The following is a 12,388-nucleotide window of genomic DNA, read 5'->3' on the forward strand; positions in this document are numbered from 1 at the left end:
TAATTCTGCCCGCAGTGCTTCTAACGCGTCCTTATATGCCAGCCTTGACGCCCCACTCTTGCCTTCGGAAGACCCTGGCGCAAGTTGGGGGTTCCTACCCGGCAAGGACCATGTCGCGCGAGCACCTGGCTGGGTCCTTACCTGACCCAGCCCTTAGACCGAGAGGTCTGCGGGTCATAATCCGGCCCGAGTCCCTACCTTCAGTCAACCGTACTCTTACATGTTTGTCAGTGCTCTGGTTGAATTTTCACCGAATTATAAACTTCATAATTGCTGATATTGTTAAGGTAAGTATAATACTTTTTGGTATGAATTATGCTATTTGTCATGTATTAAAATATGAATTCGTAAAAGAATTATTTTCAATTCGTCATGGTGGTATCAGTAATCTGTAATATTTAAAAAATTGCATACTGACAAGGAATGTCTCAAACATTTTTTCGACGAGTACCACTATTGTCGAAACTACATAGAATAATTGCTATACACACTGTATGTACTTATAATTTATAAATCGCTCCACCTTTGCCACGATGTCATAGGTGAATAATAAAAACAATTAATCCTTTCATTGCTGTTAAGAAACTTGTTACTGTCATTGATATTTGTTACTTGTTAATGTATAATTTAATGCAAGCCTAAGGTGCTTCATTAAAATCAAAGTTAGAACGGCTACTACCATAGTGGATGTGTGCGCAATATGTAAATCATCAAAATCTGCAAAACTGTAAGAGGCAATTTTAAAATGTTATATACTAATGGATTTGGAATAAAATGCTCGTCATTTTTTGTCATTATGAAAATTTCAATAAAATGAAAAATTAAGTTAATAAATTTTTTTTGTTATAAACAAACTGTATTTTGTTAAATTTTTTAACACCATGTTATTGTACGTCAGAAACCATTAACCTCGCCCATTAACAATTTTTTCGTATGACTTACCGTTTTCGAGATAGGCGTTTCGAGCCAAAATTTCAAGGGGTGGTTTCACCACAAAACCAGACGGGGTAAAATAGGATTACAAACGCATTAACATTATTAAAACAATATTTCAGATAGATATTACTTGATTGCATTTTTTTATTCATAACGCATCGTAATATTTTAATTTAACCTTATTTTTAGACTCCAACAAAATGCCTCGTAATTACAAAGAACAATAACACGACAATCTTGGTGCATCTAGATTGATCGAAGGTTGGGTGCAGTGTATAATTTGCTCTGTGAAACTTAATGAGATTCTTTTAGGTATATTAGTGATGTAGCCGTAATTGCATTTAACTATATAATAAAAGTTCTACTTATCTTTTAAGACCTTTCCTCTTTATAGCATTATCATAACATTTCTTAATAGTATCTAATATATGCACCAATAAAATTGCAGAGGTTGAATATTGTGTATAAGTTTCTCGTTGTTATTAACAAACTTTAATGCAGAACAATCATATGGCATGAAGCTTGTTGTGAAAGCAGCGAAATGAAATCTAAAGCATAACTTGAACGATAAACTGAACCCGACGAAGCGATCAGTCCGACGTTTTCCTATTCCTTCTCACGTCAACGATCGTTGAAATGTCACGCTAGAACAAATTCGAAGAAGCAGCGTTTCGTGAGAGAACGAGCATCGTACTGCCAGTCTATATCTTCCTATCGATGTTCTACCGTCAACTTGAATAAGATCATGAAATTTACGGCCTACTTCTTCTGATGTAACAAGCCATCGCAACGTCCACGGACGACAGTTCGATTGCTTTCTCACCCGAATCGATCGTTCCTCTGAGCTACTATTGCAGAACCATTCGATCTGTTAACGCTGATTCACACTAGCGTTCATCAGATGCGATGTACAACTGATAACTAAACCCACCGAAAAAGTTCTTACACTGTTTTAAACATGAGTATTCACATGTCCAGTGACATCATATACACTTACAATCGGTTAAATTTATGTCATCTAACGAAATAACCTTTTGCATAGTGCAAACAGATCAATCACACCACTACCACATACCCTATTGTATAGGGCAGTACTCCGCAACCTTTTATCTTCCACGGCACACCAACGTTTTTTCGACAATTCCGCGGCACACCACAAGTAAAAGCTTGCAAATACATAAATTACAATAATACGTATATGTTTTTATTAGATAAAAAACAGAATAAAATAGCTCTATGTATGTAGATATTTACTTTTATTTAAGTTTTATATAAAGCAATTTGAATTGTACACCAACACAAGAACAAAAATATATAGTTATAGATTACATGTAAAAAAAATTTCCTCTTTAAATTTAAATATAAAGTTTGTTGTTTGGTATTTACTTACGCCTATTTAATCAATGTTAATTTAAACATAATAACTAATTTATTAATGAGATATTTGAGCTTGTTTTGATGAACATATACGTTTTATATTTGGCTCTATATTAGAAAGTGCTACCCGAAGTTCGTGGTCAAGACCCTTTAAACACGATCGTTTGTCATTTTTAATTAGAACCAGTGTCGAAAAACTTTGTTCGCATAAGTATGTCGTAGAAAAAGGGAGCAAAATTGCAATAGCCTTGTCAGAAATTTGAGGATATTCTTTCTTAACTGAAATCCAGAAATTAGCCAATGGCATTTCACTGAAGTTGAGTTTCAGCGTCCCGTCGTTCCTCAATTCTATAAATTCCTCTCGAATTTGAAGGGAAAGTGCTTCTGTTGAATTTTCGGCATCGGTTAGAAAAGGATTTCTTATCCAATTGTATTGCTCCGTATTAATTGTGAAAAAATAGTGATTAAATTTCTCTTGCAACAAACTTAAATGTGGTTGAGTCAGATCCAGAATTAATTGTTTGTTTTTAATCATCGACTTGTAAGTCCTTTGGAACATTTCTAGAGATCCTTTTTGTAACTCTTTCTGCCAAAGTTCAAGCTTATTTTTAAACCCCATTAACTTGTCGGAACACGTCAGATAATTTTCGCTTCGACCTTGCATTTTTTTATTCAGTTCATTCAGGTGCTCAAAGATATCAGCCATATACGCAAGTTTGGCCATCCAGTGATTATCTTCAAAAAGTTGGTGTAGTTCGGTCATATTTTGTTTTAACAAAAACTCACGAGCCTCGTTGCGAAGCTCAAACAATCTAGCCAAAACTTTGCCTCGGGATAGCCAACGTACCTCAGTGTAAAACAATAGGGATTCATAATCCGATCCCATTTCTGCACAGATTAGTTTAAAAATTCGCGAATTTAGGGCTCTTGATTTAATAATGTTTATGATAGTAATGCATTGATTCATCGTTTGCAATAGTTCTGTTGGCAAGTTCTTGATCATCAATGCTTCGCGATGTATGCAACAGTGTGTAATTTCTATATTAGGATTTTGCCGTTTTACGCACGAAATAAAACCTTTTTTATTGCCCATCATTGCCGCAGCACCATTTACTCCACCACAATTACTCCATGGAATATCATAGGTTTTGAAAAAATCATCTGTTACTCGGAAAATTTCCTCGCCGGTAGTTTGCTCTGGAAACTCGTTGCAAAATAAATAGTGTTCTTTTATGGTTATGGTGCCCTCATCAACGAAACGTACAATAGCTATCAGTTGTGCTCGGTTTTTAATGTCTGTTGGCTCATCAATTTGAAGTGCAAACTTCTGAGCCGTTTTCAGTTTTGCAATTAGTATTCCTAAAATATCGCTCGACATATCGTTGATACGTTTTTTAACAGTATCAGCTGACAACGGTACTTTTTTCACTTCGTTAACTTCTCTAGGCGCAAGCATGGATTTAACAATTTCTATGCATGCTGGTTTAACGAGTGTCTCACCAATAGTATGTGGTTTTTTCTGACGTGCAATTAATCTTGCAACATGGTAACTAGCTTCTATGGCTTTATCAGAAACTGTGACTGACGATAACAGTGATTGCCTTTGTTTTCGCCTTTGATCTAACAGCCTAAGAAAAAATGATTTATCCTTCTTAGCGTAACTGCGATGGTTTGAATTTAGATGGCGAAGCAGTTTACTGGGTACTATTGCTTCGTTAGATAGCATTTCTCCGCAGATGATGCATTCTGGTTTGGGTGGTGTTTCTTTATCACAACACGAAAATCCATATCGAATGTAGTCTTCGTTATACTTTCTTTCCCAAATCTTCTGTTTTTTTACAGCACCACTTGTGCTAGGTTCATTATCATTTGCCAGTGAATTCGAATATTTTCCTCGTAAATACTGGTCCATATTTTTTAAGGGTATAACAATAATATTACCTAAAAATGCGGTGTTCGGTGGGTCAACGTCTTTATTCTTTCGCGTTTGGATGACGACTGATTAACGGTCATAGGTTCGGTAGATAGAACAAAAGTGCGTCGTCACTCGGACACAAAGGTGCCGACGCTCGAGCGGCGCAATACGAAAAGTCCAAAAAGCGAAGGCTTGAGTGGGCCATGTGCAGTCTTCTGCTGCGTTTCCCCCTCCTAGGGATAGTTTTGCCTCAAGGCTAAGAAAGGCCATATTGTCAAGGGGGTCCTCTTGACTAGTTTTTTCAGGAAGGACAGAATTGTATCAGCACTCGTGCAGTATAGTTCAAAATACAAGGATTCACCCTGTTTAACCGCCCACGTTTATATTTTATTCCACCGCTCACCACCGTTATCCTGACCGTTTTTACCTTACACAATGTAACTACATGTTTTTGTTTTGTGTATAATTTCGACTCAGAGAAATTACATATTGGCAAAAAGTTAGAGGAATATTTAACTTAGAGACATTTCCAACTAATGTGGTGGTCAAAAAATTTAATTATTCTCGAGAAAATCATCGCGGCACAGCCAAGATCACCTCACAGCACACTAGTGTGCCGTGGCACAGCGGTTGCGGAGCATTGGAGTCTATAGTATTATACATGTGTATGTGTGTTGGCGACAATTTATTTAAAAACTTTATTTGCGTATTTAGTAGGTATTTTTGAATAAAAAAAAGGCATACACGTTATAAGTCTATTTCATTTGGTTAACCAATTTATATTATAAATAGTAAAGTAGACATATTTATAGCGAAACGACAATTCAGATATACTTTGTAGTCTCTTATTCTCTTGATCTTGTACAAAATTTCAATTTATTCGCATAATGCTAATTATCTTCGTGGTGTATTTTACCATTGAACTTTACTGCTGTGTAAACTTTTTACTTCATATAACGTCAAAAGAAAGAATCTAATGAATTTAAACCCTACAATTCTGGTAGCCATGTCACAGACCTACATACCTCTACTAATGTATTATTCCGCAAAACGGCCATTTAACACGGCTAACACTATTCTTTGATCATGATGTAGAGCACCATCTTGTTTTAATCAGAACTTTTCTTTTATTGTAAAAGTACGTTTCTCAAATACAAAGGTACAATATTGTCTATAAAATTTTAGTAATAATCCGCTGCTTGTACCACACATTTACCAAAACTCGATATTGAAATTCGCATTCTACTATATCATATGGATTTTCTCGGTCCCATAATGAGATTTACCACTTTTGTTGATACTGTAACGATTGAACTATAAGTAGGCTTCACCGGCGAGAAGAATGTACGATAGTAAATCCCAATATTCTCGAAGGAAAGTATAAAACTATGAGATACACTATTTCGAGAAGAAAGATACTTATTGAACTTTTCGAGGATGGTATGGGTGAGGTCTGAGAGATCGTAAAATTCATCATATTGTGGTTTTTCGAATATGAGTTGTTAGTGATATTTTATGTACACTTGTGCATCACGTTTATTGAATTTTAAATGTGCAAGCTTTTATCTTTCATTATTCCACAGATTCATACCTACCAGCCTCTATCAGCTACATATAAGGAAACACCTCCTGTGTGCGTGCGCGCATATTGTTACACAAATTTTTTTTTCTCTTTCCTTATTTTCCGTCGCATCAGCTATAAAGTTATTAGCGACGTTGAACAGACATTTTTGTATCGTTATATTTTCTCCATTAATTCTGTATCTTTGATAAAGCTGAGTAAGTTAGGCGTTTTGTTGTGGCTGAAATTTTCTTTAAGAGAAAGTTCCAGTTTGTGCTTATTATGTGGCCACATGTGTATAGGAATTCTCATACGTAATTCTGAAAGCGTGTTTAATGGCCAAAGATTCCGCTGTAAAGAGAGAAGTGTTGTCTGCGAGTTTGATTCTAAATGTAGACTCCGGGGGTGACCACCACATATTCGGTGTCTTGGAGTTAAGAATAATTGGCAAAGTTTTCTTATAAGGCTTCACTTACAACAACAATTATTTATTGAGTCCTGTTACACAGTTTTGTAAAAACTGTGTGTCAATAGTCTGCTGTTGTACGTTCACAATTGTACAGGGTCTTAAAAAATTATTCGTCAGGTCTGTGGGAGGTAATTCTACACCTTTAGATCGATGGAGATCTGTTAAAAAAAGTGACCGCAAAATTGACCTTGAGCTTGATTTTCAAGGTCAAATTGTTTTTTGCTTGCATCGTATTCTACTCTTCGCAAGGATAAAAAGTGTCACAGGAACTATGTGTCGTAGCTCAACCGTTCTCTTGAAAAATGATGTTAAATATCCTATAATTTGCTTCATATATGACATGAAATAGATGACATGAAACAACGAATTAAAAGGAACTATTTAAATGTGAGTGCTGAACAAGTGAACAATGTAATGAAAAATCTAAAAAAGCGTATGAGAAATTTAGAATATAATGATGGAACGTTTGAACATTTGCTGTAGATGTTAAAAAAAATGTTAAATATTTTGAAAAGTATTGGGTTTTTCATGACTTTCTCTTACTCCTTTTTTATTCAGAATGGAACGAGGGAAGCAATTCGTGCAAAGAAAATCGTAGGATTCCATTTGAAAAATAAGTGCAATTTCATTTTGAAGCTGCACGGATGAACTTCTGTAAAAAATCGCACTACACAACGTTAAACAATGTAAAATTTTCCTCTACAATTTTTTCCTATCTTCAATTAAAAGAGTTATAGTCCAGGTCAGTTACTAGACTCACCCTGTATATGTATGTAATACTGACACAAAAATTGCAAAAAGTATTCTAAGTATTCATGATATAGTTTTGGAATAAATATCGTTTGTTTGCACTTTGCGTATTTTTCTTACTTTTTATCGTGATGCATATGTATCTAGGCTCTTATTTTTTAAAATATAATAATTCTTGAACATCGTATTACCATTGATTTCTTGAAAAAAAAATGTTGAGAAAAGTAATAATTTACATAGCATCAATGAAAAATATAACTTAACCCTTTCGCGGACAAGACGACTATGACCGTCATTTTGTCGATCGTTTATTGGGACAAGACGGTCATAGCTGTCGATTCTCCATATAATGGCAAGATGTCTGCGACCGTCTTGAATACACACAAATGTATCTTACCAAGAATATAGAAACAAACATACGATTATTGTGATCTGTTTTTGTTTTTTTGGTGAGAAATATGTAGAGAAACAAGAGATTGGCAGTCAGAATTATACCTCTCTGCGGGAATGAGTCCAGATTATTTTCATAGTTAGAGAAATAGTTTGTTTAAATTCTTAGCATAATATTTAGTGTAGTTTAGTGTAGTTAGGAATTTTAAGTTCAATATAATAATGAATCGTACTAAACGAAGACGGATTATATATGAAAATGAGACAGATGAGGAAGAAATATTTGATATATCCGAAGCTTCCAGTGACAGTGATGAGAGTTACTATCCTGATAACATTGAAAGGAGTGCAGAAGAAGTATCAGAAATAGAAAGTACTATGGATATTTCTGTTGAAACTGACGTCGTTAACGAGGAAAACAATGAAATACAGAACGCTGAAGAGTGGGTCAAAGAAACGAGGGAAATTCCAGATTTTAATTTTAATGTAAATTTATCAGGAGTGAAAATTGATTTTTTGGAAGGTATAACACCTGTTAATGTTTTTAAAACGCTTTGGAACGAGGATGTTATGAATTTAATTTTAAATTCCTCTAACAATAATGGGAACAGACTTGCCACACAGGATCTACCCTCTCCAAAATGTAGTAGGAAAAGTCGTTGGAAAACCCTCGATGCTACAGAATTGTGGAAATCTTTGGGTCTTTGTCTTTTGCAAGGGCAAGTGAAATTTCCGTCAGTAAGACGAATGTTTTCTTACGACCCACTCTATTATCATCCTGTTTTTTCTGCAACAATGTCGGGAAGGCAATTCGAACAAATTTTACGTTGTTTGAGTTGTGAAACGGAGGATGTAATTGAAGATCGCTTGAATAAAATAATACCGTTACTCAATTTGTTAGTGGCAAATTTTCAGACTGTCCTGTATCCTGATGAAAACCTATCCTTAGATGAATCATTATTATTATTCAAGGGTAGGTTGTGCTTTCGGCAATACATGAAAAGTAAAAAGGCCAAATATGGAATAAAATTTTTTGAGTTGTGTACCCCAGACGGCTACGTTTTGAATATCGAAATATATAAGGGTAAAACTAATATAGAAACAAATGTTCCGAAAATACAATCTTTAGTTCTCCGCCTACTTGATCCATATTTATATGAAGGACATCATGTATTTATGGATAATTTTTATAATTCTGTAGAATTATGCAACCGACTTTTAGAGAAACGAACTCACTGTACGGGCACCCTTCGTGCTGATAGACGACAGAATCCAAGAGAAATTACAGGGAGGAAATTAAAAAAAGGTGAACATATATGGAAACGAAAAGGCCAAGTATATGTATCAAAGTGGAAAGATAAGAGGGAAGTCTGCAGCATAACTACACGTTACCACCCAGTACTGATAGAAACGACTAATAGATTCAACCAAACGAAAGTAAAGCCAAAAGATCTTGCAGAATATAATACTTATATGTCTGGTATTGACCGGGTGGACCAAGTAATTTCTTATTATTCATGTCCGAGAAATTCTATTCGCTGGTACAAAAAAATAATATTCCACTTGCTAGATGTAACAGTTTCAAATGCATACTATATGAAATGAAAGAGAGACAAGAAAACTGTATTAATAGATTAGATTTTAGAAATTTTCTAATAAGGTATTTTATCGGTATACTAGCTGATCACTCTGATGGTCGAAAGTTTGTAAAAATAGGATCGAGACACGGAGACAAACGCAAAAGAGCTACTGTAGAAAAACAAGAGGAAGTAAGCCAATCCCACTTTCAGGAAAAGATTCCTGTGCCTGAAAGCTACAGACGAAAGATTTACCATTTACGATGTCGGTATTGTTCGAAAAATAATGTACGGAAGGAAACATCGTGGCGGTGTAGAGATTGCGATGAAAAGCCACCCTTATGTCCAGGACCATGTTTTGAAAAATGGCACAGTAACGAAATGTGACAATATAGCAAGATTTTTTTTATGTTTAGCTTTTTCTTGTAATATGATTTGTTATTATATATCTAAATACTATTCATATTCTATATTTTGTTCTTTTGAAGTTTAGTCTTACTATATTTAAAGTATATTTAATTAATTTGTTAAGCTTTATTATTAATTAATATGTTCCAAAATTCATTTTATAATTTCGTATCTTTTATACTAAATAAACACATTTCGTATAAATGTACTGTGACAATTATACTCATTTTTCAAGATTATATCATGTTTGTGGAACAAGAATATTGTGGTCACAAGTGTGTTTCTAAGCACCTATGTGAAACTTCAAGTGTCTGCAAAAGAATTAAGATTTCCTTCTGACATGTTTATAAGAGTAGTATTACTCTGGGTCGAGATCGACCCGGCATCCGCGATGCGCGTGAATGTTCCTCAGTTCATTGTCCCAGCGTTAAAAATGATTGGAAATTTAATTTTTATTAAATCGGTAATTATTTGATTACCGATAACTATTATCTATGGCGAAAATAAATCTTTTTGGTTGTGGATAACCTATTTCGATTATGAGAAATTTTTTTGGTTATTGAAAAGTAATATTCATGACGGACAAATTTTTTGGTTGCTTTTGATCATCATCAATAGTCCAATTTTTTTAAATTAGTGTTTACCAATGTTACGGAACGGGCCGTAACGGTTGAGATCGCCTTCGTTTCGGGTTGGTTAAAGGCGAAAAATTCCAGAAATGTGTTTGATGTCGTTTTATTTAATGTTTAGTTCGAACGGGTGTCGTTCTAGGTGTATGATTTTAGACAGATATGTCGACCTTGTGCAGGTACGTCGGTTTTATACTAATTTTGGTACCTTGCTTCTGACCAATCAATGGTCAGGAAAAGGGCCTGGAGTCGAGCGTCGCTTCATGGGTTTTTCCCGACTTCGCCCCCTTCCTACCTGTGGCGATTGCTTGGCGTTTTGGTTTATAATTATAAAGGTGTTTGGTTATGATAATAATAATAAATAATAATGTTAACAATAATATGTAATTACAATAATGTTAATAATAACATTATAATAGTATCTGATAACAATGTGTGGGGGAAAGGCAGTGGGTTCGTAACAGTCACAAATAAAAACTCATAAACAGGGTATCAATAATTCATATAAATCTTATGATGCTATTTATTGTACGTATGGTGCTATTTATTGTACTGTGTAATAAAATTAAAAAACAAAAAAGATATGAAAGGTGTGAAAATTACCCTTAAAGCACAGAAAACTTTTGGTTTACAGTTAAGCAATAATTTGGATATTAATACAGAAGCAAGGCGGAAATTTCTTTAGCAATATTGTTAACCATCATAAGGCAGAAACATTTACTTTGTTTGTTCTAGTCTATTATTTGTTTCAACTTAATTTACAAAAAGTTAGTTTTGTAAAATTGAATTGTGATTGCACCTAGTAATAACATACTCTTGTTATTGCTAACAAAAGTGTTGAAATTTAAGTTTTTGTTTTATTTCTTTATTTAAAAATTTTCATAATTTTACTTACGTGTAAATGTATATACCCGACTAGAATTTCAGTTAGGTATGCCTAAAGACGAATGTGGGCCTAATGTGGAAACTATTAGGCATACCTAAATGCTGCAAACCTAATTGTTACCGCATTAGGTCCTAATTCGGAAAGAATGATGCATGCCTAAGTTGGGTATTCCTAATAGTTGCCATACGTGGCTAATGTTGCTATGAGCTACAAACGGTTAAAGAAGGTGAAAATCGCAATATTTCACGACTTTCGGCCTAGAACTGTAATAAATCTGCAAATTCTTACATCTTTCGATGCCTGTTGCGCCTTCTACAAACTGAGTAGTTTATTTACATGGTAGCAGAGGTCCGTGGTTCCGAGTGTATTGTGAAAAAAGAAAAAAAAGAAGTTTGTGAGTAAAATAGTGTGTAGAAGGATCCAGAACAAAATGGCATACATGAAATGTGATGATATTGTAATACCAATACTTGATGGAGCAGATTATAAAAACTGGAAAAAACGTATAATGATGCTATTAAAGTATAAGAAATGCAACCTGGTAGTAGAGAGGCCAAAATTATCAGAAGAACCACAAGAGATGTGGGAAGATATAGATATAAAGGCAGTAAATTATATCTATAGTACCATTACTAATAGACAACTGGAATATATCAGTAATATAGATACAGCATATGAGATAATGAAAAAATTTGATGAAATGTACCTACAAGAATCCACAGCATTGCAGATTGTATGTAGGAATAACGTAGAAAGTATTAAATTGAAGGACCACCAGGATGTGACATCATTTTTTGATGAATTTGAAAAAGCTATAAATGAGCTGAAGACAGCTGGTGCAACTGTAAGTGAAGCAGAAAAACTTAATTACATGCTGAAGGCACTACCCAAGCATTCAGTTATATTGGAGACTTGATAGATGTGTTACCTGAAAAGGATAGAAATGTAGAATATTTGAAAGGCAAATTAAAAATGAAGTTTAAGGAAGGAATAAAAGGAGACAATGAAAATGAACTGATAGAAAAATCAAACGCGTTCATCTCTGTAAAGTTAAATAAAGAAACAAATAAACAACACATAAAGTGCTTTAATTGTGGGAAGATGGGCCATATGCAGAAGAATTGTCAGCTATGAAATATAAATAATTATCAGAGGCATTCCAGGAATGGTCGATATCAACATGCACGAGGAAGGATGCAGCAGAGTAGAGGATATTATAATAACAATAGAGGAAACTACCATGGAGGATACAATAGTTATAAAACTGAAGTACAAAGTGAAGGCTTCACACAAGAGGGAAGTAGTTTTGTGTTGAAGTGAATGCATCAGAAATAAATGAAAACTATGTACCAGTAGAAAATGAAATTGTTTGGATTCTGGATAGTGGATGCACCAATCACATAGTAAACAAGGAGACATATTTTAATAAGAGTATAACTCTGAAAAAGCCAGTCAACGTTAAAGTAGGAGACGGAAGGACACTGGAGGCA

At 34.4% G+C, this 12,388-nt stretch overlaps 1 protein-coding gene across 1 annotated transcript; it reads right to left on the reverse strand.

The window, feature by feature from the left end:
• Nucleotides 1-2,368: 2,368 nt before the first annotated feature.
• On the reverse strand, nucleotides 2,369-4,225 carry LOC108576524 (SCAN domain-containing protein 3-like). Its single transcript, XM_017939536.1, has one exon. The coding sequence runs from the start codon at nucleotides 4,223-4,225 to the stop codon at nucleotides 2,369-2,371; it is 1,857 nt and encodes a 618-aa protein (XP_017795025.1).
• Nucleotides 4,226-12,388: the final 8,163 nt, after the last annotated feature.

The sequence above is a fragment of the Habropoda laboriosa genome, unplaced genomic scaffold (assembly GCF_001263275.1).
Source record: "Habropoda laboriosa isolate 0110345459 unplaced genomic scaffold, ASM126327v1 scaffold350, whole genome shotgun sequence".
NCBI classification, from domain to species: Eukaryota; Metazoa; Arthropoda; class Insecta; order Hymenoptera; family Apidae; genus Habropoda; species Habropoda laboriosa.